This window comes from Gymnodraco acuticeps, unplaced genomic scaffold (assembly GCF_902827175.1).
Source record: "Gymnodraco acuticeps unplaced genomic scaffold, fGymAcu1.1, whole genome shotgun sequence".
In the NCBI taxonomy this organism is placed as follows: domain Eukaryota; kingdom Metazoa; phylum Chordata; class Actinopteri; order Perciformes; family Bathydraconidae; genus Gymnodraco; species Gymnodraco acuticeps.
In genome coordinates, this window is record NW_022989872.1 from 295,451 (window position 1) to 323,359 (window position 27,909).

The 27,909-nt window shown below is 38.9% G+C and overlaps 2 protein-coding genes across 3 annotated transcripts; both read left to right on the forward strand.

The window, feature by feature from the left end:
• The first annotated feature begins 851 nt into the window (after positions 1-851).
• On the forward strand, positions 852-19,846 carry meiob (meiosis specific with OB-fold). The gene is made up of 14 exons (XM_034197566.1): positions 852-881; positions 1,223-1,331; positions 1,537-1,594; positions 1,751-1,882; positions 2,185-2,257; positions 2,428-2,623; positions 5,591-5,691; positions 5,899-5,951; positions 6,139-6,234; positions 6,383-6,475; positions 8,310-8,454; positions 16,342-16,528; positions 19,143-19,229; positions 19,687-19,846. The coding sequence occupies exons 2-14, from the start codon at positions 1,275-1,277 to the stop codon at positions 19,798-19,800; spliced, it is 1,392 nt and encodes a 463-aa protein (XP_034053457.1). The 5' UTR covers positions 852-881; positions 1,223-1,274; the 3' UTR covers positions 19,801-19,846.
• A 715-nt stretch (positions 19,847-20,561) lies between these two features.
• mlst8 (MTOR associated protein, LST8 homolog (S. cerevisiae)) lies at positions 20,562-27,839 on the forward strand. 2 transcript variants are annotated; one of them, XM_034197412.1, is made up of 9 exons: positions 20,562-20,671; positions 21,808-21,960; positions 22,565-22,616; positions 24,194-24,356; positions 24,442-24,517; positions 24,621-24,773; positions 26,202-26,326; positions 26,431-26,594; positions 27,172-27,839. In XM_034197412.1, exons 2-9 carry the CDS (start codon positions 21,832-21,834, stop codon positions 27,288-27,290), a joined length of 981 nt encoding a protein of 326 aa, XP_034053303.1. In that variant the 5' UTR covers positions 20,562-20,671; positions 21,808-21,831; the 3' UTR covers positions 27,291-27,839. The 2 variants fall into 2 exon arrangements, with proteins under 2 accessions (XP_034053303.1, XP_034053298.1); XM_034197407.1 differs by having other exon boundaries at positions 20,611-20,671; positions 21,811-21,960.
• Positions 27,840-27,909: the final 70 nt, after the last annotated feature.

Here is a 27,909-nt window from a genome sequence, read left to right on the forward strand (position 1 = left end):
AAACACAGCTTTGTGTCATCAAAACAAACAGGAAACTGTCAAATTCAGCTCAGCAAATCCGTCTGAGAATAAATCCCATGCTGTGGATGGTGACAGGGATGGATTATAAAGGTGCATGATATCTTAGTCTTAGGTGCAATGAAACCTATCAAAGAAGAGACTTTTAAAGAGATGACTCACATATGTGATGTGTGTCTCTGTGATGTGAATGTGTGTAAGTGACAGCTTCCAATCAATTGGTCTATCAGTGATGGCAGTTGTATTGTTCAATCTCATTTCCTGCATGTTTGCGCAGCTGTTCATAATGTTTACTGTACTGAATGTGTGTTGAAATTGTGGATTTGATCCTAGGCAACATCACCTAACGTCTAACAAAACATTGGAAGAATGCAGGTCTCTTGTCATCACAAAAGAGATTGCATAAACTTTATACAGTAGTAGGTGGTTAATCAGTAAATAATAGTAATTAATGGTAATAAAGTGGAGATGGAAATGACTTCATCTTTTGTTATGAAGTGTTAATTTCAGACTTTTTGCAACATTTACTAGCTCCTAATAAAAGATTGATGATGATTTTTGGTTAAGAGGAGATCAAATATACTTGTATTAATCCCAATTTGGGAGAAAACTAATTGTCACAGCAGCACATAAACAATTGCAGATTAATTGAAGATACAATTAGATACAAAATAAACATAAACAGCCAATATGTACAAACAGTGAAAAAAACAACTGAACAGTACATTTTTCCTAGATGAACACAACGTGAAATTACGATTTTTTTACCGACTGCATTTGAACGCAGCATCAGCAGATTCCGTCGCGTGCCGTGCAACAGTTTTGCCGCGATACACAAATAACCGTCTGGGAAAACAAAGCAGGTAAAGTCAAAGAGAAAAGACGAATTAAAAAAGAAAAAAGGTCTTTGGTATAACTGAAACTAAGCTAAACATATTCTAAATATTAAATTCAGACATAGTTAAAACCCTCAGGTAATTTAGAGGTGTGATAAGAGTGAACAAGTCACTATGTTAATGCTAACTTTACTAGCCTTGCTAGCTAACTACTTAACCAAACGTAGCAAGTAACTGCTGTCTGTTTGTTTTAATAGTCAGAATAAAGCCATGTTAGAAATTGAGAAATGCTTTAATAACTTTGTTCTAGTTTGAATTAAACCACAACTTTCACCTTGTATTGTTTTATTTGTTTTACCTCATTACAGTGACTGTAAATGTATTAAAAACTGGACTGGATTTAAGTGATGATTTGATAAAATGGCTGCTCAGACGTTCATTGCCATCTCTGAGCTGCATCCCAACCTCTCTCATCCGGTGAGTTTAGATATAGGCCTACAGCTATTTCATATCTATGTTTTTCTACAATATTCCTTTAAACAAAACCAGTGTGTAAACGCCATGAACATTTTTCTTAAATTATGAATATTTGTGGCCTGTTTTTCTGAATTAGTTTTGTTAACTGACCACTGATTAAAATATCCAATATTGTAATTTTCATTGTCTTTTAAATATTTTTCAGAAAGTGGCAGGCATCGTCATTGGGAAATCTGATGTCAAAAGCTTCCCTGACAGAAAAAGTTAGCATTTTTTGTCATATTAGTTTACATAAAGTTGTTAATTTCAATGTCACACTCTCCTAACATCACTGCACCTCATTGTGTTGTACACCAGCCCCCTCTTCTGGAAGCTTTTTTTCTCCATTTCTCCACTAACTGAACCTATCCGAATTTCAGATATCGGTGTGGACAGATTCACGTTTGGCTTCACTATCAAGGACTCGCCTGACTTCTTCGTTAATGTCACGGCATGGGGGAACGACTTGTACGTCAACGGGCTCTCCAACAGCTTCAGCACTGGAGACTGTGGTGAGGAAGTCACTGTCAAAGACCCAAAGCTTGAAGAGTTCCTAAAAATGACAGGATTTTGACAAATAGAAATGTATTTTATGGGATGCAACACAAGTGCTTATATCTTGTTTTTCTTTTATTTAGTCGTGCCAGCTTTTGATATGTCTTTACTTGTAGAATACAAATCAAGCTACACAAAAACGTCTTGATATAATACAAAATGTAGCAATAAGACACTTTTAAAAATGCCTAAAAACTTTAAATCTAATACAAAAACATAAAACTAATGTGAATTACTTTTTTCTCATCATTTTTTCCAGTCATTGTTGAAAATCCTTTAGTTTCCAGCAAAGACCCGGAGAAAGGGGACAAATTCTGTCCCACAACACCTAGGTAATTATCACTTTTCAATACAGATTTCATAGAGGATTCCTTCATGGTCACTCTGGAGCTTTTAACAGCCGGAGGGTAATAATGTTAATATACAACCCAGTGTAATGCTGTGTAAAACATGATGTAACTGTGTGATGATGGTGTTCAAAGGCCTGTGTCTGCTCTGTTAGCTTCTACAGGCTGATGGTGACAGAGGTTCACTCCCAGGTGTCTCTGTGTGCCGATACGGGCGCCATCGAGCGGCTGCTGCCTCTGATCCACCTCCCAGTGAAAGACCCCGGGGATTTCTACTCTCTGGGAGACATCGTGGCCAACGGGCAGAGGCTGGAGGGCACGGTGATAAATATACTGGCTGCAGTGAGATCGGTAAGGCGCCTTAACATCACAGGCGTTCAGTATTGAATAGCATTGAAGAAGCGATATAATAATATACTTTTTAATACATTCAAGCTTCGCTATATTAGTTATTTGCTTTTTTTGATGATCCTACATTTCTGTCAAGCTGCTGCTTCTACTTTTACTTTTGTATGTTGTTTCCTACATTTCCCAGAAGTCTTTTCTATGTGTCTGAATATGCAATTGAATAAGTGTTGCATGTTGAATCTGTGATGTTTAAAACAGGTGATGACATTTTTGAGATATCGTTGATTTAGGGAAGGTGTTTTTTCCTACAGAGAACGAGAGAAATTGAAAAACTGTATTTTCACACATTGATTGCATTAGAATGTAGGGATGGGTATCGTTAAAGTTTTAGCGGTACTACTACTTTTATCGATACCGCTTATCAATCCGGTCCTTTAACGGTATTATTATCAGTTCTTTTAAAAAAAAAAAAAAGGTAAATTAACCAAACAAAATAAATTAAATAAATAATATTTCACATCAAAAGAAACAACAATGTTTTAACAAATCGTATTAAATAATGTGATGACAGAACTGTGAACAGAATAGCTGAAACTTTAACAAAATAAATAACTCAGTTACCTCTAATCATTAACCCATGTTTCTATAATGTAGTTAACTCCGTGTGTTGCTGCTAGCATACATAACACCTGACGTGGAAACGTTACTCGTGGACGGGGCTACAGAGCTACTAGAAAGACAGTCGCATTCCTCCGTCTGGATGTGGAGCACTTTTGCTAAATGTTTAGACAAATTGCTCGTGTTACCGCCCTTACATGCTAAACTCTTATTGCACTTTAGGCAACGAGCATTGAGACGGGTAAAGTTTAACCACACCTTGGAGCGCTTTCTCTCCGCCATCTCCTCCGTGTGTGTGTGTGTGTGTGTGTGTGTGTGTGTGTGTGTGTGTGTGTGTGTGTGTGTGTGTGTGTGTGTGTGTGTGTGTTGCATGCATGTAGCATAGCGTGTGTGTAAACCGCCCCGCCCCCTCGCACGCAGGCGGGGGAGAGAGATCTCTCGTCTGGATTGGAAAGATCAAAAATACATCATAGACGCATTTTTTTGTCTTTTTGCATGTTAGAAACGGAGTTGGCGACACTAAGACTGCGATATAATGTTTATGTAGCAATAATACACATGACATATATTTTTTACATGTCTCCTGTACCGATAAAAAGACCGATAATGTCGGAGCTTAACGGTACCACGGTCTTTAATAGGGGTGTAACGGTTCACAAACATTTCGGTTCGTACGTACCTCGGTTTTTAGGTCACGGTTCGGTTCGGTACGTTTTCGATACAGCAGAAACAATTGTCATAAAATATATATATATATTTTTATTATTATTAAACTGTGAATAATGTATTCAATCAAATAAATACACAATATAATAAAATAAACATTAAGATGCAGCATTTCGATGAACTGAAATAATCTGTATTTGAACTGAACTGTACTAGTTCCTAAGCAGCCAGTTTGACATTAGGACTTGCTTGTCATTGTATTTTCATGTTGTTTAAAGAAAGATGAACTTGTCCACATCGCTTGCAGAAAGGGCAGATCTGCTGGCACTAACAATGTCTCCTGCTGTGGAGAACACCCTCTCTAGGGACAGAGGTAGCAGATACAGCCAGGTAGCGCTTTGCTGACATGGCAACATAAGGATATTTGGCGTTTGTAATAGCTTTGGCTCGGTCTGAACTCTCTGCGAGTGGTGGAGGCTTACATGCTAGTGGGAGTTGGGTTTGCACTTCAGTCTTTTGGTACCGGTGATATTCACGTTCGGGTGATGCCTTTTCAAATGAGTGTGCAAGTTTGATGTATTGCCAGCCGCGTAACCAATTTTAGTTGAACAATGCCGACAAACAGCTTTGGTTCGGTCCACCTGCCTTTGTCCGTCATCCTTGAAACCAAAATGTTCCCAAACCGGAGACTTCAATGATGCTGGAGGATTTTCGAGCTCAACTTTATCTGCGTTCGCCATTTCGACAGTTCCTCAAATTACTGACTAAATTTGAACGCATCCCTGTGACCAGCTCTCATAGTATGCCTCTCGTCCAATGAAATGACTTGGTCGCTCTATGACGCGTTGAACCCGAATCATTTCGGTACGGGTACGTATACCGTTACACCCCTAGTCTTTAATAATTCAGCCTCGGGGCCTGTTTAATACCGGGGCTCGGTACCCATCCCTAATCAGATGTTGGTTTTTCTGCGGTATTTCTCTCCACTCTAAGTGCAGCGCGGGTGGAAACAAGCTGTACAAGTTTCCTGAGCTTAAACAGAATAATGATAAGGGTTTTTGAAAAAGTGTTCTGAAGTCAAACTGGGAAAAGTATGGTTACCTCTTCCTTAGATCGGCGAGTCCAGGAACCTTTTATCCAATGAGCCTGAATGCTAAGCAAATATATATATGGTTTCAGGTAGGGCTGCTCAATTAATCGTATTTTAATGCTTGATAGCGCGAAGGTCCGTTTACGCCGGTTGTTAAACAACATCGTTATGGGAAAATGCAAGTCTGCGTCCAAATGGTTGGAAGAAAAGGAGGAAGGACAATCAATACTGTATATAGTCAATGTGAGGTGAAGTGTGTCGCCAAGGTAACCGGTTAAAACTCGAAGTGGCGATGAGGTCTTAAAATGTTTGGAAAGGGTCTTAAAAAAGGTCTTAAAAGGTTTTACATCTGACTTCAGGATTCCTGCACATACCCTGGGTTTTCTAATGTAACTAAATATACATCTTTTAAATTGCCTAATTGACTACATTGTGTCTGTTTTGTCTGTGTGGTTACTTTGTGGTGTTCTCATTGATTCACCATAATTCGAAGAAGTTCAGAGAGAGGCCAAACCCTTCTCTTAATATCACTGCGCCTGTTCACAGAAAGGAAATGCTGTGAAATTAACTTCTGATGATCCTGTTTACATGTTCAGATTGGAGAGATGAAGCAGTTCATCACTTCAGACCAACGCAAAGGGCAGAGGCTGGAAGTGAAACTCTTTGATGACTCCGTGTCTTCCTTCCCTCTCGTCTGGTGCGTCGTTTATCTGTTTGGAAAAGTGAATAGCTTGTGTTGCATTCGTTCCATGTTCCATCTCCTTGGCCCCCTCGCATCACCGCTGAGTATCTTTAGGTTAACCGCACAGTTACTTTGATGAGATGCAGCTTTAGATTAACCTGCTGAACTCCATGTGCGTTTGATTTCCACCGAGTAACTCCCTGACCTCTGTTTTACCCACAGCTGGGACAGAGAAGCCATTCAGCTCGTGCAAACTTTGATACCCAAGGAGACGGGTAGGTTAGCAGCTGCTGCTCACTTCCAGCCACAAAATGAATCTGTATTTAACTGTTGTTCCCGTCTGTCACGTCTCATTAGCATACTGTAGTGGAGAGAAACATGGAGGCAGATATCTGAGATGTTACTCTGTGTTTATGTTTAAAATAGCTTTCTGTTGTTTTAACTGTTATTCTCCATTCACAGTGCTCTTCATAGCCGATGCAAAGATTGGTTTTGACAGCTTTCGCAGCGGCATGACAGCAACGGTTAACGCAAAAACTATTATCACTCTGAACCCTGGTGAGGCTTAAAGTTTACAGCAACAGTTTATAAAAACATAACATCTGATATATAACTTTTAAATGTGGAATTAATCAGAAAGAAGATTTTCAACCGTTTCCATTGCGATCCTGCTGTGTACTGTAAGTCAATCATAATTTGCTCTCAGACACCAGAGAGGCCAGTCTGCTGTTCAGCTACGCCAAAGAAGTGGCAGAGTCTGGAGCTCTGGATCAGGACGAGAAGCCAGAAGACGTGCCTGGTGGGTTACTGTGAAGAACTCCCCTCATTCTCATACTGTTACTGTAGTATTAGAATGAGCAGAAGTCTGGCTGTATGTTGGTGTAAAGCCTTCTTTGTGTTTTAAATCCCTTATCTTATCATTTACTTTCTGTCTTTTACATTTCCTTTCAAGTCACAGTGTTAATTGGCAATGCACTTCTAACTGTTATCCTACTCCCTGATACATGCAACATTTTCTTATTTCAGTCAGACAACTCACGTGTTTCTTAATATGTTTATTATAAGCAGCATATAGTTTGGCGTCTAGGCTCGGGCCTCATCACTCCACAGATTTACAAAGAACATTGAGTGATGATTAGATAACTATCCCCGAGCCTACAGGTGGAAACTGGGGTGGAAGCTGGGGTGGAAGCTGGGATGGAGCTGGGGTGGAAGCTGGGGTGGAAGCTGGAGTGGAGCTGGGGTGGAAGCTGGGATGGAGCTGGGGTGGAAGCTGGGGTGGAAGCTGGGGTGGAAACTGGGGTGGAGCTGGGGTGGAAACTGGGGTGGAGCTGGGGTGGAGCTGGGGTGGAAACTGGGATGGAGCTGGGGTGGAAGCTGGGATGGAGCTGGGGTGGAAGCTGGGATGGAGCTGGGGTGGAGCTGGGATGGAGCTGGGGTGGAAACTGGGATGGAGCTGGGGTGGAGCTGGGGTGGAAGCTGGGATGGAGCTGGGGTGGAGCTGGGGTGGAAACTGGGGTGGAAGCTGGGATGGAGCTGGGGTGGAAGCTGGGGTGGAAGCTGGGATGGAGCTGGGGTGGAACTGGGGGTGGGAGCTGGGATGGAGCTGGGGTGGGAGCTGGGATGGAGCTGGGGTGGAAACTGGGGTGGGAGCTGGGGTGGAAGCTGGGATGGAGCTGGGGTGGAAGCTGGGATGGAGCTGGGGTGGAAACTGGGGTGGAAGCTGGGGTGGAGCTGGGATGGAGCTGGGGTGGAAGCTGGGGTGGAAACTGGGGTGGAAACTGGGGTAGAAGCTGGGATGGAGCTGGGGTGGAAGCTGGGATGGAGCTGGGATGGAGCTGGGATGGAGCTGGGGTGGAAACTGGGGTGGGAGCTGGGGTGGGAGCTGGAGTGGAAGCTGGGGGTGGGAGCTGGAGTGGAAGCTGGGGTGGTGGGGGGCAGGCGAGCAGCAGCAACATGAAACATGAAACACAGCAGCAGGAACATGAACGTAGCAATAGCAAGTGAACGCAGCAGTGGCAGCATTAGCGAGGCAGAGGCAGGAAGACCTGGCAGCTTAAATAGAGCGGCATGTTTAGGAGAATGTGTGTGGTTGGTTGTAAGAGGGACGAGGTGCTTCACGTGTTAATGTATCATTGGTGCTCGAGTTGACTGCCTGAACTAGCTCGCAGGCTTCGCCCCATTTGCGCTAAATGGCTAAAATCAAAATGTTCCTTGTGATATTCTGACAGCAAAATGTAAGGAAACAAAATTCACAATGAATTGATCCTACTTACAAGTACTGCCTGTATAGCCTGCCTTAGACCTAGATCATTGTCCAAATATATATTAAAAAAATAAGCACTCCCACATAATAATCATCTTTGTGCTGTAAAAAATACACCAAATATCGGGCTGAAAGTAGTCCCTGTCAAACTGCATCTACAATGCCCATCAGTCTCTCTTTAGGGAAATACTAACACTTTAGAGTCAATTTAAAAAGATTAATCTTCAGAGAAGTTTTTTTTTTAAGCTTGTTCTGAAAGCACTTCAACTTGAGTATGAACGCACTATTTGTATGGAATGAGTTATCTATAAGAATAAGATATACTGTCTGTCAGCAACCTATTAACAAAAGACCTCTGTGTGTGCAGTGGAGTCCATCACTGACGTGTACACCGTGAGCCAGCTGAAGCAGAAGGCCCAGGAGATTTCTGAAATGTTCTTCGGGATCACATACAGCTTCATCTCCAAACTCGACCTGAACTCTTCTGTTTCTAAACTCATCAAGACTCGCTGGTAAATCCATAAAGTGCATTTGTTATTAAACAGCTGCTGTATTAACTGTTTCCCCTCAATTCTTTCATCATCTGCAGAGGTGGGAAGTAGTGGAGTACAAATACTTCGTTACTGTACTTAAGTACATGTTTCTGGTATCAGTACTTTACTACACTACTTGTTTTTCTGACGACTTTTACTTTTACTTCTTACATGTTGAACACAAATACCTGTACTTTCTACTTCTTACATGTTGAACACAAATACCTGTACTTTCTACTTCTTACATGTTGAACACAAATACCTGTACTTTCTACTTCTTACATGTTGAACTCAAATACCTGTACTTTCTACTTCTTACATGTTGAACTCAAATACCTGTACTTTCTACTTCTTACATGTTAAACTCAAATACCTGTACTTTCTACTTCTCTCATGTTGAACTCAAATACCTGTACTTTCTACTTCTTATATGTTGAACTCAAATACCTGTACTTTCTACTTCTTACATGTTGAACTCAAATACCTGTACTTTCTACTTCTTACATGTTGAACTGAAGTACCTGTACTTTCTACTTCTTACATGTTGAACTCAAATACCTGTACTTTCTACTTCTTACATGTTGAACTCAAATACCTGTACTTTCTACTTCTTACATGTTGAACTCAAATACCTGTACTTTCTACTTCTTACATGTTGAACCCAAATACCTGTACTTTCTACTTCTTACATGTTGAACTCAAATACCTGTACTTTCTACTTCTTACATGTTGAACTCAAATACCTGTACTTTCTACTTCTTACATGTTGAACTGAAGTACCTGTACTTTCTACTTCTTACATGTTGAACTCAAATACCTGTACTTTCTACTTCTTACATGTTGAACTCAAATACCTGTACTTTCTACTTCTTACATGTTGAACCCAAATACCTGTACTTTCTACTTCTTACATGTTGAACTCAAATACCTGTACTTTCTACTTCTTACATGTTGAACTCAAATACCTGTACTTTCTACTTCTTACATGTTGAACACAAATACCTGTACTTTCTACTTCTTACATGTTGAACTCAAATACCTGTACTTTCTACTTCTTACATGTTGAACACAAATACCTGTACTTTCTACTTCTTACATGTTGAACTCAAATACCTGTACTTTCTACTTCTTACATGTTGAACACAAATACCTGTACTTTCTACTTCTCACATGTTGAACTCAAATACCTGTACTTTCTACTTCTTACATGTTGAACCCAAATACCTGTACTTTCTACTTCTTACATGTTGAACTCAAATACCTGTACTTTCTACTTCTTACATGTTGAACTCAAATACCTGTACTTTCTACTTCTTACATGTTGAACACAAATACCTGTACTTTCTACTTCTCACATGTTGAACTCAAATACCTGTACTTTCTACTTCTTACATGTTGAACCCAAATACCTGTACTTTCTACTTCTTACATGTTGAACCCAAATACCTGTACTTTCTACTTCTTACATGTTGAACCCAAATACCTGTACTTTCTACTCTTACATGTTGAACTCAAATACCTGTACTTTCTACTTCTTACATGTTGAACACAAATACCTGTACTTTCTACTTCTCACATGTTGAACTCAAATACCTGTACTTTCTACTTCTTACATGTTGAACCCAAATACCTGTACTTTCTACTTCTTACATGTTGAACCCAAATACCTGTACTTTCTACTTCTTACATGTTGAACCCAAATACCTGTACTTTCTACTTCTTACATGTTGAACACAAATACCTGTACTTTCTACTTCTTACATGTTGAACTCAAATACCTGTACTTTCTACTTCTCACATGTTGAACCCCAAATACCTGTACTTTCTACTTCTCACATATTGAACTCAAATACCTGTACTTTCTACTTCTCACATATTGAACTCAAATACCTGTACTTTCTACTTCTTACATGTTGAACACAAATACCTGTACTTTCTACTTCTTACATGTTGAACACAAATACCTGTACTTTCTACTTCTTACATGTTGAACACAAATACCTGTGCTTTCTACTTCTTACATGTTGAACTCAAATACCTGTACTTTCTACTTCTTACATGTTGAACTCAAATACCTGTACTTTCTACTTCTTACATGTTGAACTCAAATACCTGTACTTTCTACTTCTTACATGTTGAACTCAAATACCTGTACTTTCTACTTCTTACATGTTGAACTCAAATACCTGTACTTTCTACTTCTTACATGTTGAACACAAATACCTGTACTTTCTACTTCTTACATGTTGAACTCAAATACCTGTACTTTCTACTTCTTACATGTTGAACTCAAATACCTGTACTTTCTACTTCTTACATGTTGAACACAAATACCTGTACTTTCTACTTCTTACATGTTGAACACAAATACCTGTACTTTCTATTTCTTACATGTTGAACACAAATACCTGTACTTTCTACTTCTTACATGTTGAACTCAAATACCTGTACTTTCTACTTCTTACATGTTGAACACAAATACCTGTACTTTCTATTTCTTACATGTTGAACACAAATACCTGTACTTTCTATTTCTTACATGTTGAACCCAAATACCTGTACTTTCTACTTCTTACATGTTGAACTCAAATACCTGTACTTTCTACTTCTTACATGTTGAACCCAAATACCTGTACTTTCTACTTCTTACATGTTGAACTCAAATACCTGTACTTTCTACTTCTTACATGTTGAACTCAAATACCTGTACTTTCTACTTCTTACATGTTGAACACAAATACCTGTACTTTCTACTTCTTACATGTTGAACTCAAATACCTGTACTTTCTACTTCTTACATGTTGAACTCAAATACCTGTACTTTCTACTTCTTACATGTTGAACACAAATACCTGTACTTTCTACTTCTCACATGTTGAACTCAAATACCTGTACTTTCTACTTCTTACATGTTGAACCCAAATACCTGTACTTTCTACTTCTTACATGTTGAACTCAAATACCTGTACTTTCTACTTCTTACATGTTGAACCCAAATACCTGTACTTTCTACTTCTTACATGTTGAACCCAAATACCTGTACTTTCTACTTCTTACATGTTGAACACAAATACCTGTACTTTCTACTTCTTACATGTTGAACTCAAATACCTGTACTTTCTACTTCTCACATGTTGAACCCAAATACCTGTACTTTCTACTTCTTACATGTTGAACACAAATACCTGTACTTTCTACTTCTTACATGTTGAACACAAATACCTGTACTTTCTACTTCTTACATGTTGAACACAAATACCTGTGCTTTCTACTTCTTACATGTTGAACTCAAATACCTGTACTTTCTACTTCTTACATGTTGAACTCAAATACCTGTACTTTCTACTTCTTACATGTTGAACTCAAATACCTGTACTTTCTACTTCTTACATGTTGAACTCAAATACCTGTACTTTCTACTTCTTACATGTTGAACTCAAATACCTGTACTTTCTACTTCTTACATGTTGAACACAAATACCTGTACTTTCTACTTCTTACATGTTGAACTCAAATACCTGTACTTTCTACTTCTTACATGTTGAACTCAAATACCTGTACTTTCTACTTCTTACATGTTGAACACAAATACCTGTACTTTCTACTTCTTACATGTTGAACACAAATACCTGTACTTTCTATTTCTTACATGTTGAACACAAATACCTGTACTTTCTACTTCTTACATGTTGAACTCAAATACCTGTACTTTCTACTTCTTACATGTTGAACACAAATACCTGTACTTTCTATTTCTTACATGTTGAACACAAATACCTGTACTTTCTATTTCTTACATGTTGAACCCAAATACCTGTACTTTCTACTTCTTACATGTTGAACCCAAATACCTGTACTTTCTACTTCTCACATGTTGAACTCAAATACCTGTACTTTCTACTTCTTACATGTTGAACCCAAATACCTGTACTTTCTACTTCTTACATGTTGAACTCAAATACCTGTACTTTCTACTTCTTACATGTTGAACCCAAATACCTGTACTTTCTACTTCTTACATGTTGAACACAAATACCTGTACTTTCTACTTCTTACATGTTGAACTCAAATACCTGTACTTTCTACTTCTCACATGTTGAACCCAAATACCTGTACTTTCTACTTCTTACATGTTGAACACAAATACCTGTACTTTCTACTTCTTACATGTTGAACACAAATACCTGTACTTTCTACTTCTTACATGTTGAACACAAATACCTGTACTTTCTACTTCTTACATGTTGAACACAAATACCTGTACTTTCTACTTCTTACATGTTGAACTCAAATACCTGTACTTTCTACTTCTTACATGTTGAACTCAAATACCTGTACTTTCTACTTCTTACATGTTGAACTCAAATACCTGTACTTTCTACTTCTTACATGTTGAACTCAAATACCTGTACTTTCTACTTCTCTCATGTTGAACTCAAATACCTGTACTTTCTACTTCTTACATGTTGAACACAAATACCTGTACTTTCTACTTCTTACATGTTGAACTCAAATACCTGTACTTTCTACTTCTTACATGTTGAACTCAAATACCTGTACTTTCTACTTCTTACATGTTGAACACAAATACCTGTACTTTCTACTTCTTACATGTTGAACTCAAATACCTGTACTTTCTACTTCTTACATGTTGAACTCAAATACCTGTACTTTCTACTTCTTACATGTTGAACACAAATACCTGTAATTTCTACTTCTTACATGTTGAACTCAAATACCTGTACTTTCTACTTCTTACATGTTGAACCCAAATACCTGTACTTTCTACTTCTTACATGTTGAACCCAAATACCTGTACTTTCTACTTCTTACATGTTGAACTCAAATACCTGTAATTTCTACTTCTTACATGTTGAACTCAAATACCTGTACTTTCTACTTCTTACATGTTGAACACAAATACCTGTACTTTCTACTTCTTACATGTTGAACCCAAATACCTGTACTTTCTACTTCTTACATGTTGAACTCAAATACCTGTACTTTCTACTTCTTACATGTTGAACCCAAATACCTGTACTTTCTACTTCTCACATGTTGAACACAAATACCTGTACTTTCTACTTCTTACATATTGAACACAAATACCTGAACTTTCTACTTCTTACATGTTGAACTCAAATACCTGTACTTTCTACTTCTTACATGTTGAACTCAAATACCTGTACTTTCTACTTCTCTCATGTTGAACTCAAATACCTGTACTTTCTACTTCTTACATGTTGAACCCAAATACCTGTACTTTCTACTTCTTACATGTTGAACACAAATACCTGTACTTTCTACTTCTTACATGTTGAACTCAAATACCTGTACTTTCTACTTCTTACATGTTGAACTCAAATACCTGTACTTTCTACTTCTCTCATGTTGAACTCAAATACCTGTACTTTCTACTTCTTACATGTTGAACTCAAATACCTGTACTTTCTACTTCTTACATGTTGAACTCAAATACCTGTACTTTCTACTTCTCACATGTTGAACTCAAATACCTGTACTTTCTACTTCTCACATGTTGAACCCAAATACCTGTACTTTCTACTTCTTACATGTTGAACTCAAATACCTGTACTTTCTACTTCTTACATGTTGAACTCAAATACCTGTACTTTCTACTTCTCACATGTTGAACTCAAATACCTGTACTTTCTACTTCTTACATGTTGAACTCAAATACCTGTACTTTCTACTTCTCACATGTTGAACACAAATACCTGTACTTTCTACTTCTTACATGTTGAACTCAAATACCTGTACTTTCTACTTCTTACATGTTGAACACAAATACCTGTACTTTCTACTTCTTACATGTTGAACTCAAATACCTGTACTTTCTACTTCTCACATGTTGAACACAAATACCTGTACTTTCTACTTCTTACATGTTGAACTCAAATACCTGTACTTTCTACTTCTTACATGTTGAACACAAATACCTGTACTTTCTACTTCTTACATGTTGAACTCAAATACCTGTACTTTCTACTTCTCACATGTTGAACACAAATACCTGTACTTTCTACTTCTCACATGTTGAACTCAAATACCTGTACTTTCTACTTCTTACATGTTGAACTCAAATACCTGTACTTTCTACTTCTCACATGTTGAACACAATACCTGTACTTTCTACTTCTTACATGTTGAACTCAAATACCTGTACTTTCTACTTCTCACATGTTGAACACAAATACCTGTACTTTCTACTTCTCACATGTTGAACTCAAATACCTGTACTTTCTACTTCTTACATGTTGAACACAAATACCTGTACTTTCTACTTCTTACATGTTGAACTCAAATACCTGTACTTTCTACTTCTCACATGTTGAACACAAATACCTGTACTTTCTACTTCTCACATGTTGAACTCAAATACCTGTACTTTCTACTTCTTACATGTTGAACTCAAGTACCTGTACTTTCTACTTCTCTCATGTTGAACACAAATACCTGTACTTTCTACTTCTTACATGTTGAACTCAATTACCTGTACTTTCTACTTCTCACATGTTGAACTCAAATACCTGTACTTTCTACTTCTTACATGTTGAACTCAAATACCTGTACTTTCTACTTCTTACATGTTGAACTCAAATACCTGTACTTTCTACTTCTTACATGTTGAACTCAATTACCTGTACTTTCTACTTCTCACATGTTGAACTCAAATACCTGTACTTTCTACTTCTCACATGTTGAACTCAAATACCTGTACTTTCTACTTCTTACATGTTGAACTCAAATACCTGTACTTTCTACTTCTTACATGTTGAACTCAAATACCTGTACTTTCTACTTCTTACATGTTGAACTCAAATACCTGTACTTTCTACTTCTCACATGTTGAACTCAAATACCTGTACTTTCTACTTCTTACATGTTGAACTCAAATACCTGTACTTTCTACTTCTTACATGTTGAACCCAAATACCTGTACTTTCTACTTCTTACATGTTGAACTCAAATACCTGTACTTTCTACTTCTTACATGTTGAACTCAAATACCTGTACTTTCTACTTCTCACATGTTGAACTCAAATACCTGTACTTTCTACTTCTTACATGTTGAACTCAAATACCTGTACTTTCTACTTCTTACATGTTGAACTCAAATACCTGTACTTTCTACTTCTTACATGTTGAACTCAAATACCTGTACTTTCTACTTCTTACATGTTGAACTCAAATACCTGTACTTTCTACTTCTTACATGTTGAACTCAAATACCTGTACTTTCTACTCCTTACATGTTGAACTCAAATACCTGTACTTTCTACTTCTTACATGTTGAACACAAATACCTGTACTTTCTACTTCTTACATGTTGAACTCAAATACCTGTACTTTCTACTTCTTACATGTTGAACTCAAATACCTGTACTTTCTACTTCTCTCATTTTCCAAACAGCTGGTTCCTTTAGTTTGAATGTGTGTTTGATGCGTGATCATTATTCTTTAGAGTCATTGCGTGCCTAATGCCTATTGATTTGAACACGATCCGTGTATCCATCATTTCCTGGTCTTCTCTAAAGAAGAGGGACCAATGGAAACGTTGTCATGTTGCCGTTGTTCAGCATGGAAACATTCATTAGCTAACAATGACATTATTGTTCTATTAATATAAAGGGAGGTCAGGTACTCTTTAAAGCAGCTGCTAGTTATGGGTACTTTTTACTGAAGTACATTTCAAAGCCCTCTTTACTTTGACTTGAGTAAAGAAGTTTAGTCAGTACTTCTACTTTCACCAGAGTATTTTTAAACGTGAGTATCTGTACTTCTACTTGATTAAAGGATGTGTGTACTTTTGCCCTCTCTGCTCATCTGTTTCCTAACCCTCAGCACCAGGTGTAAGTTCATGGTGACGGAGGAGGAGGTGAGCTGCAGCAACCTGATGTGTCCGGGCAGGGATCAGATGTTCTCCAGCTCCACGGGCTTCGACATGCTGATGGACTTCACGGACCACACCGGCACGCTGCAGGCCTGCTCTCTGAGGAGCCCGCTGGCAGAGAAGGCTCTCGGCTGCACGGTCAGTAACGCCTCACAGGATCATCAATCATCCTCAACTCTATATGCGCTTTCATCCGGGAGATAAAGAACGTGAGAGCAGTGGGATGAAAAGGGGCCACAACATGTAGAAGGTCTCAAATCCAAGACATTCAACATGAGAATATGAAAAACAAAACGTATTGAAATCAAATCAATAATAACACTGAGAACGTAAATAACACAGGTATAACAAAAATAGAATATGGGTATATATGGATATAAGGTCATCCTACATATTCGCCTCATTTTAAAGAAGCCATATTATATTATTTTGGGGTGTCACACAGACCAGTTCCTTCTTTTATGCGGCCTTAATAATACTTCCTTCATTAATCCCAGTTTCCTCGTATTACCTTTTCTTAAAGGTGTGCCTCTGTAATCGTAGCATATATGTAATACTGGTGAATTTCGAGTATAACACGAGCAACTCTACCTTGCTTGAATACAACTACAACATGCAGTATTTTCTTCCACTGGACAGTATAGAGAGCCACAGTGACGCGTCCTAAAACCCGGAAGTAAGCTGCGCATGGGTTCCCTGGTTCCCTGGTTCCCTGGTTCCCTGGTTCCCTGGTTCCCTGGTTCCCTGGTTCCCTGGTTCCCTGGTTCCCTGGTTCCCTGGTTCCCTGGTTCCCTGGTTCCCTGGTTCCCTGGTTCCCTGGTTCCCTGGTTCCCTGGTTCCCTGGTTCCCTGGTTCCCTGGTTCCCTGGTTATGGCTAGAAAGGATCCGTCTTCTGTAAATATGACGTCTCGTTTATTTATTTATTTATTTATTCATTTATTTAACAGTGCACATTAATGAACATTTCTGTAAACGTGCCAGAGTTAGCCAAGAGGCTATTTTTCATCTGTAGTCCCTGGACAGATTTTAAAAGTCAACCTAAAACACATTTCATTTTAAACAAGTAAATACAATACATTTAAAACATGCAACAGTCATTACTGGGATACTTAAATAAAACTATTTAAAATACAGAACATTAAAACAAATAAAACAAAAGAACATGTTAAAACACAGGCGGTGGATTGGAAGGAGCAGAAGATTGGGTCAGTGTTGGCAGAGCTGATTCCTCACTAACCAGGTTTTGAAAATAATATTGTTGTAACTCTCGTTGTAATCGGAGCGGCTCGGAAACACATCTACAGCAGTAACGTGCAACATCCACATGAATGCAGCAGCAATATTAATAGAGAAACATCAGACATAGTGAAACACTGAAAGGGAACATTTGATTGCACCAGGAGCTATCTTGGGACTTTTACTGTGACAACGTTGACTTGCCTGTGAATAAAAAATAAACCATAGTGTCGGTGATCTACAGTGTTGTCATTCTTCTTTGAACAGCAAGACCGCTAACTCCCTATTTCAACAATCACTCCCTGTCATTGACATCATTAATAGATAGTTCAGCTTCTCACCATCATCTGCTGTGGCCCACTGATGTTAGTTAACGATCGTGACTGAAAGGCTGCCTGCCAAAGTAAACATTCAGCCACGTGACTTGCAAACTCTCGCGAGTTTTACACAAGACGGATCCTTTCTAGCGATAACCGGGTTCCCTCGACAAAAAAGCAATGTTCATCTCTCCGTAGGATTTTGGAAAATAGCTGGAAATAAGGTTTGTTGGTTGAGACACATTTAAAAGACGGATCACGTTTTGTTCAGTCGGATAATCTCCACATGTCTACCCTACTTTTATCATTTCGAATCATAAATCGAAGGAACGCATACGCAACTTACTTCCGGGTTTTAGGACGCGTCACTGTGGCTCTCTATTTAAGTTTAAATTCTGTTTCATCTTAATTATATTTAACATGTATATGGTTGACTTCTTTCTGCCTTTTTTGCCACTTGAACATTTCTCTTGCACGGTTTTATTTCTATATCTTCTTGCCTTATTTTTTACGGTCAGTAACTCTTCACAGGATCATCAATTATCCTCAACTCTAGATAAGATAAGATAAGATAGTACTTTATTGATCCCAATCTGCGACATTTTCGTGTTGCAGCAGCATAAAAGACATTATACAATACAAATAAAAAAGACAAGAAAGTAGAAAATATACATGTTGAATTTACAAATTAACAATAACAAAAACTAAATATAAAGCAAGTTATTATATATACATAAGGGATGGAATATTAAATATGAAACTGAATATATAAATGTACTGTGGTATATGTGGTATCAACTGTGTGGAGGTGGAGTTAAAGAACATGAGAGCAATGGGGTAAATACTGGTGCATGTCATTGTCGAGTATAACACAAAGAACTCTACCCTGGTTGAATACAACTACAATATATATTATGTATATTTTAAGTATATTTTATGTTACAGTACAATGTTGGAGGAGCTTGGGCCTTAAGATTTGAATTGCCAAACTAACCTTTAGCTACTGTGAGTATGACAATAAAGCCTTTGAGTCCTGTGTTACGTTTGTGTTTACATCTACATGTACGCTGGAAAGTAGAATTTGCTGCTGTGTAAATATAATAAATCCATGTCATATGTTATACTTTTCTCTTATGAACTGGTATCTTAAGCAGCTATGCTTCAAGTGGGATAAACCACTTTTTAATTTCTTCCATCAGACGGAGGAGTTTACCAATCTGACTGATGACGAGCGGACGACAATGAAGTGGAAATTACTTTTGGAGAGATGCAAGATATACGTGAAGGTACTGTAGCTCTTTGATTAAATAATGTGTGTTACTGTTAAATAATGTTAAATGTTCTTTTAGTCTTTATTATTCACCTACCTTTATATTGTTTTATTTATTTATAGGTCTTAATCTTTTTATTTGTATTTCCTATATGCTCACTTTGTTTTATGGGGTTTTATATTTTATATAGTTGCAGCGACTCTTGTGTCTTATCTGTCAGAGAAACCATTATTAATTTTATTTTAATTATCATACATTTGACCTCCTTGTGTCTATTAACCTGATTACATCATATATATATTTTGTACCTTTTAAAGTTCTTAACAAATAATCTGAGGGGAATTTGTTGTTGTTTACTTTTAACTTGTGGTGTGTCATTTTGTAAAGCACCTTGAGCTGCATGTGTTGTATGAAAAGTGCTCTATAAATAAAGCTTTATTATATATTTAAATATTGTAATGAAACGTTTCAGATCCTCCCCTCCATTAAAATGAAGAGTGGGATGAGGGCGGTGGTTCTGGACTGTTCTGTGGCCGACCCAGGAGAGGTGAAGCAGCACATGTCCGCCCTGCTGCAGCAGCCATGACCAGAACACATAGTTACAGTACTGTTTTGATTGAAATGTAATAGATGGTCATTTATATACATGTGGAATTTGTGTTTTGAGAACATAACATTCTTTGCATAATATATTTATTTATTTAACTTATTTATTTAAATATTTATTAAATAATATACTGTTTGCATGACTGCTTGAAACTGTTGAATGAACTAACTTATATGTTATACATTAAAATAAAGTTACATGTCAATATCTCATGTATCAATCAGCCTTTATTGTTCCATGTAAAGATGGTTTGATCAGCAGCCGCACTCATAAATAACACAATAATATAATTGTAATCACTTACCCATGTTTGTTGTGAACTAGTCAAAGTTAATTTTATTGTCAATCTTTCAGTTTGTGTGTACAGACAGATCGAAATACATCACAATCCCGAATACAAAAACAAATATATATAAAAATATGTATGTATGTAACTAAGTATTACTTCAACCATCTATCTATCTGAATTCCTATTAAAATCCTGATTATAGTACACACTTTTACATGCTGTGTTATTTGTGTTAAGTACATTTAATCAACTGGATATTTTAGTATTGGTACTGGAATTGATTTCACCAAAAGGACAATCTTAATATGTAATTTACAAAGGCCTTCACACACTATTCTAAGTGGTTGGATGAGTGTTAAATAATTGATCATTTAAAAGCCACAGGTATTCATTACTCGACTGTGGTCCATTTATCCTGCTATGATACAACACGTCACAAGATGGCGGCAAAGCGACGGTTATCAAAGCGGAACGTTTGAATCATCAGTGTGTGTTCCTACCGGACAGATTAAGGGCCGGGGACGTTCCTATTTTTCACGTCAACACCAACAACAACTGAAGGTAATACAAAATTGTACATTTTATTCTGTATGGTAGTATAAATTATCACAAATGATATCACACAGTGAAATAAGTCACAATGTTTTAGCTGTTGAAATATAGCTGTCACCTAACTGCCTTCATTGCGATGACCCTTAACAACTAGCGATGCTAACGTTAGCATGCATGTCACAAGTTAAATGTATTATTCCCACAGTATTGTAATTAATTAAACTAACTTTTTGTTTAAAGTTGACATTAAATTGACAGAAAGCTGCAGCAGCTGACTGTGTCTTATATTTCCACAGTTTTATTTATGCCTCTGTTTGCATTTCACATATTAATTTATATGACAGTAAAGTATTGTATTACTTGTTTTTATGTCTTAAGTATATTGCACGTTGCACAATTGGAGGAGTCTGGGTCTGAAGGTGTTAATTGCCAAACTACCATTTACCATGTAAACAGTTTTATTCCTGTACAGTATTACATTTTACATTCTGTTTGGAGCTCATCTTATTCTATTAATACATGTTTGTAGTTTACTTCTTCTGCAACATTCTCTTGCACTATTTTATTTCCATTTGGTTTCTTTTTGCACAATTGTATGTCTTTTATATATATGTATAATTCATTGTTGGAGGAGCCTGGGACTTTCATTGCCATAACTACTGTTAGAAAACTCTCCCTGGTCCCCGGCTTGAGCTTCAATCTCAGGATCCATGTATCTGTGATCCTCTCCAGAATGGAAGTAGTCATCACATACAGAGCATCAACTAGTTCCTGAGCAGTGTCCTTCACATGCTGATATCCAAGAGAGGGAGTTACACCGTCACAAGATGGAGGAGTAGAAAGCAGTATTCAATGTTTACTTCAGATTAGCTCCACGTCAGAAATGAGCATGCTTGATGTCTCTCTCCATAGAGGCTGAATCAGCATGTTAATCACATAGCTATCATCTGCCTCAAACAGTCCTGATGCTCTTCTAGGTAATCACACATCCTGTCATGTTCACAGCTACAGTTGGGATACCTTTATTATCATGTCACTCTCAGATTGGAAGAGGACATTCAGTATTTTCCCAACAACTACACTGTAGCTGCTGTGCATATGACAATATAACCTTTGAACCCTTGAATCGTACCTCCCTCTGTGAGCAGTGACAGCCAGCAGCAACAGAGATGAATGTGAACGCGGGCACGGTGGGCAGCGACCCGGTCATTCTGGCCACGGCTGGATACGACCACACCGTCCGCTTCTGGCAGGCGCACAGCGGCATCTGCACCAGGACGGTCCAGCACCAGGACTCTGTATCCTTACCGTGACTGAGAGCAACAGTGTGCTTTTACTGTGACATGAGGGTGATTGTGTACAGAATGCATATTACACAAACACATGTGGGTCATTCCAGAACAAGTTTTATTATCTCGAATCGTATAGATTTACTCCAAATATTTGTAATTGTAATGTTTGTGTATTCTTGCATTTATCACTGGATTGGGTTGTAAGGCAAGGCAAGTTTATTTATATAGCACCTTTCAACACAAGGCAATTCAAAGTGCTTTTGTACTAAACACCCAATAATTATATAGTGGATAATGGAGGAATGTAACATCATAATTTGTATATATAGAGTATACTTAATACATTACTGTAATAAAATCTATATTGACAAATCGATGCTGTCAATAAAGCATTCGTCTATTGTCTTTTGCATTTCCAGAATGTGACTGTACTCACTATAGTAACTCTCTGATTCTATTACATAAAGCGTCTTTGGGTCCAGAAAAGCGCTATATAAAATTAATATATTATTATTATTATAAAGACAGACTTGCTCAAGTTGGCTAACCAAATCAAGAGCTGTAAAAATATTACAGAAATAAAAAAACTTTTCTTAACGATTGCTCCCAGCAAGTAAATTCTCTTGAGGTGACGCCTGACAGGAGTATGATTGCAGCAGCAGGTTGGTCAACATTATTCCCAAACTTTCTTCTGCATCATATATTTAAGTGAATATCTCCTTTAAAGGTCCCATGTCATGCTTTTCTGGTTAGTACTCGTCCCCTTGTGTGTTATGAAGGTTGTTCTGCATGTAAACGGTGTGCAGAGTCAAAACCCTCAAAGTACACCCTGTAGCGAGTAAAACTCTAACACCTAATACCTCCCCAAAACGCCTCGTTGGAGATACGTCACTGTCCATTTGATTCTTCCGAGTACGCATGATGTCAACCGTACCCGGAATGAAATGGACCAATCCGTGGAGCCGTTACGTTAAGCCCCCGCTGATTGGTCCAAATTGACCAATCCACGGATCTCACACACACACACTCAGTGCAAGCAGCTCTGCTGATTTCTCCTCCCTGCTGCAGGCTGATAACAGACAGTTGGGATCGCGGCGAAATTCTCTCCGCAGACCCATTCTCTCTACAGACCCATTCTCTCTGCAGACCCATTCTCTCTACAGACCCATTCTCTCTGCAGACCCATTCTCTCTACAGACCCATTCTCTCTGCAGACCCATTCTCTCTACAGACCCATTCTCTCTACAGACCCATTCTCTCTACAGACCCATTCTCTCTGCAGACCCATTCTCTCTACAGACCCATTCTCTCCGCAGACCCATTCTCTCTACAGACCCATTCTCTCTACAGACCCATTCTCTCTACAGACCCATTCTCTCCGCAGACCCATTCTCTCTACAGACCCGTTCTCTCCGCAGACCCGTTCTCTCCGCAGACCCATTCTCTCTACAGACCCATTCTCTCTACAGACCCATTCTCTCCGCAGACCCATTCTCTCCGCAGACCCATTCTCTCCGCAGACCCATTCTCTCTGCAGACCCGTTCTCTCTGCAGACCCGTTCTCTCTGCAGACCCATTCTCTCCGCAGACCCATTCTCTCTGCAGACCCATTCTCTCTACAGATCCATTCTCTCTACAGACCCATTCTCTCTGCAGACCCGTTCTCTCTGCAGACCCATTCTCTCTGCAGACCCATTCTCTCTGCAGACCCATTCTCTCTGCAGACCCATTCTCTCTGCAGACCCATTCTCTCTGCAGACCCATTCTCTCTGCAGACCCATTCTCTCTGCAGACCCATTCTCTCTGCAGACCCATTCTCACAGTGTTTATCAACCTTTTTCTTACTCAATATCAAGCCACACTTATTGTTTTTACTTCGGCTGTGACTTTGTGTGTGCTCAGGGTGAGTTTGGCTGTGTTTCGATGTGTATCGCTAAACAAGGAAACCACACCTCCACGGAGCTTAGCGCGATTCACAACGTCCTGACCAATCAGAGCACACTGTGCTCACAGGGAGGGTGGGGGCTGGAGCTATTGGAGCTACAACGAGCCGTTAAAGGCAGAGAGTGAAATTCAGTGAATACACGTAGTTTACAGAGATGCTGTGAGAAACCAATGTGAGTTTGGAAAATTGCACAATATAAATCTATTCTAGTAGACCTCAACACTGGAATTATGATCAGTGGAAATGGCCATGACATGGGACCTTTAATAAGTAAATTCCACTCTGTGTTAATAGGTTATCAGCACATCCGCATGTACGACCTGAACTCCAACAACCCTAACCCTGTGATAAACTACGACGGCGTAAGCAAGAACATCACGTCTGTGGGTTTCCATGAGGACGGACGCTGGATGTACACGGGAGGAGAGGACTGCATGGCTCGCATATGGGACCTTAGGTACTATAGAGGAAGCTCATTGTGCACAAGGAAATTCACTCTGTGTTAAAAAAAACCTTACTTTAATCCCTTATGCTCCCTCCAGGTCAAGAAATCTGCAGTGTCAGAGGATATTCCAGGTCAACGCCCCAATCAACTGTGTGTGCCTGCATCCCAACCAGGTGAGACTTAAATTACAGTCATTTGTTTATATATTATTGTAAGACAGTTAAAAGTTTATGCTGAAAAGACTTGCATTAAACCATGAGTTGTTACATTTTTCAGGCAGAGCTGATTGTTGGCGATCAGAGTGGAGTGATTCATATCTGGGATCTGAAGACGGACCACAACGAGCAGCTGATTCCTGAGCCAGAGGTCTCCATTAACTCCGTTCACATCGACCCGGATGCCAGTTACATGGCAGCGGTCAACAGCTCGGTCAGTACTCAAACAGTCTGCAAATGGCGCTGGGTTACGTCCCCAGCTCGTTTAGGGTAAAAGGGAAGCAACACGAAACCAGATGTTCTTGGTAAGAGGTTGATTTTAATAATAAACTCTAATAAAAATGATATAAACAAAAGTATAGGCTCTTTGAACAAGGAGCTATCTATTTATGATATAAGTAAACAACAGGAGGCCACAGATTATCTCCAGCACAGAACAATATGGGCACTTAAGGCGAAAATAGTGAGGCGTCTAGCACAAATGCAACGCCGTCACAAGTCACAGAATACACACAAACATTTGGAGAGTAGAGTAGCGAGGCGTCCTGGCACAAATCCAGCGCCACGAATGACAGCAGCGTCTCAGCTTAAGTAGCGTCATCAAGCGTCGACCAGACCTCTTCCGGTGGGAGGAACTAAACAACGTCACGCCAATGCGGTAACCATAGTACCTAAAGGCAGTCATAAACACACACACATATATATATATACACACACAGAATGCTCACAGGTCGGTTAATGCAGAAGGCAAGGCGACAGCCGTCACACGCTGTGTTTTGATACATTGGCATGTTAACATGATAGGCCACCTACAGTCCATCGCCCCTAGTTCTGAAAAGCAGACGGGAGTACCGGCACAGAAGCCATTGAAAGAAAAAAAAGTCAATATCAGTATGAAATGTTTGCTATATTTGCTACATGTTTTCAGCACCTTACCTTGCTGTCAGTCACACATTTTCAAGCCTTTATATCCACCTATGCTGTCTTCAAAGAAAATAGAAAATATTCAAAATATAGCACTTAATTCTATTATTCTCATTTGTTTCGGTGGCTAAATCATGTTTTGCAAGGTTCTTACGGTCATTAAAAACCTGGATAAGTCATGGAAATTCAAAATGCAAATTCCAGGCCCTGGAAAAGTTTTGGAAAACAATATTTTTCCCAAAGTTTTGGAAAAGTCATGGAAATGTAACTAAAGTTGCATCAAATATAATTTATATTTTTATTTAATCGCCGAAATAGTAATACTGTAACGATAATACATACTGTATCGTAATGAAACGTAAAATGGCATTTAACTGTCGAGGTATTTTGCTGGTGAGAGTTTTACAATCACGCCATCTAGTCTACAGTGGCTTTAGTCTGTAGGAGCTAGTAAGCCTACTATTGGATTTGTTTTAGATAGGCAGTAGAAACAACATGTTTCATATGCAGACCTTATTTTCCAGCTTACCATGTTAAAATAAAAATGTTTCAGTGGTACCGCTGAGAAAGAGTAATTTTTTTGGTCATGGAAAATGAGGTAAAGGTCCTGGAGAAGTCATTGAAAATCATTGGTGAAAAAGTGTATGAACCCTGCTTTTGCCCCCTTGAAGTCCCTCGAGGTTACTGCATATTAAAGGCCTCTTCTTTTCTCTAACAGGGAAACTGTTATGTGTGGAACCTGGCTGGAGGGGCAGGAGACGAGGTGACGCAGCTCATCCCCAAAACCAAGATCCCGGCACACAAACGCTACGCCCTGCGCTGCAAGTTCAGCCCTGATTCCACGTGAGTGCCCTCCCCCTTACTTTACACACTGAACATCTTTCTCTGACTGTCCCTGCTGATCAAACACACACGTGTGTGTGTTTTATTTTGTTAATCCCCTCCAGTCTGTTAGCCACCTGCTCAGCGGACCAGACCTGTAAGATCTGGAGGACGTCTAACTTCTCTCTGATGACGGAGCTGAGCATCAAGAGCAACAACCCCGGGGAGACGTCCCGAGGCTGGATGTGGGACTGCGCCTTCTCCGGAGACTCCCAGTATATCGTCACTGGTCAGTACTTTTTTATATATATTAATCATGAAAAAGCCAACAAATCTTGACCAAAAAACTTGACTAATGCCACTTTTGAAAGAACCTTAGCCTTGTGAAAATCAGATCAGGACACTCCCGTAGTCCTAGAGCCATTTGGGCACTTTGATGACATCCCACCCGTCTCCTCATTTCTATTCTCCCCTTGTCTTGCCACATTTGATCCAACACATCTTTAAACACTGTATATATATATATATATATATTACCTTCAATAGTGTTTTTATTTGTCAGTCAGTTTATAGATTTGTTATCTTCACGGTCATCTGTATAATGCTCTCTCTAATGCTGCTTTATTTCTATTTCTATTTTGAGATGTTTAATTTGTTATTACGTGCAAAGCCTTGTTTTGTTTTATGCCGCTGCAAAAACCAAAAAATCACAGATTGGGATTAATAAAGTACATTTGATCCTTATCTTATTAAAGCACAGAGGAAGTGACTTTTACAGCCTTTTGAGAAAAAAGTCATAATATAAAAATGTGTATTTACAATTTCTACGAATGGAGTTTCCATCTTGTTCCTGTTTGCATCCACAGCCTCTTCAGATAACCTGGCTCGTCTGTGGTCCGTAGAGACCGGGGAGATCAAGAGGGAGTACAGCGGACACCAGAAGGCCGTGACTTGTCTGGCCTTTAATGACAGCGTGCTGGGCTGATGAAGAGGATGAAGAAGAGGAGGAGGAGGAGCCAGCACAATAGGGAAGAATAACAGAAAAAGCAATGGACTCAATTGGGAATAATTACCAAATGTTCCCAGAGATGATCACCTTGAGAAAGTGGAGGCTTGTGTTTGAACATTACGATGAATCTCAGTTGTGTTCCGAGTTCTCCACACTGCTCTTTCTTTAAGAAGTCCATTCATAGAGTCCAAATCCATCAAGCGCACCATTTTGCAGGAGGTCAAAGCGTGCGTACGCGGGCACTGCTGTACCGTGTAGAAAATGGTAAGTCTGATTAAAATACACTGTTTGCATTAATCAGCGGCACTCCGTGTTTTTAACCTCATTACTCTGAGTTGTTATAATGGTGCACCATATTTATGTTATAAAAAGGACCAAGTTTTACAGCAACTTGGAATAGATGTATTCCTCACATGTGAATTCCTCTTAACTCAAAGACAACTTGTACCACCATTCTCAATGTGGATTAGGGAGATATCAAATGTACAGGAAATGATTCTGCAGTAAAGACGTTGTTCAAAGTTGTTCAAAGTCTTATTTCTTTAGTCAAATTAAGACAGAATTGGCCGCAAATACACAACAGTCTTTTATTGAA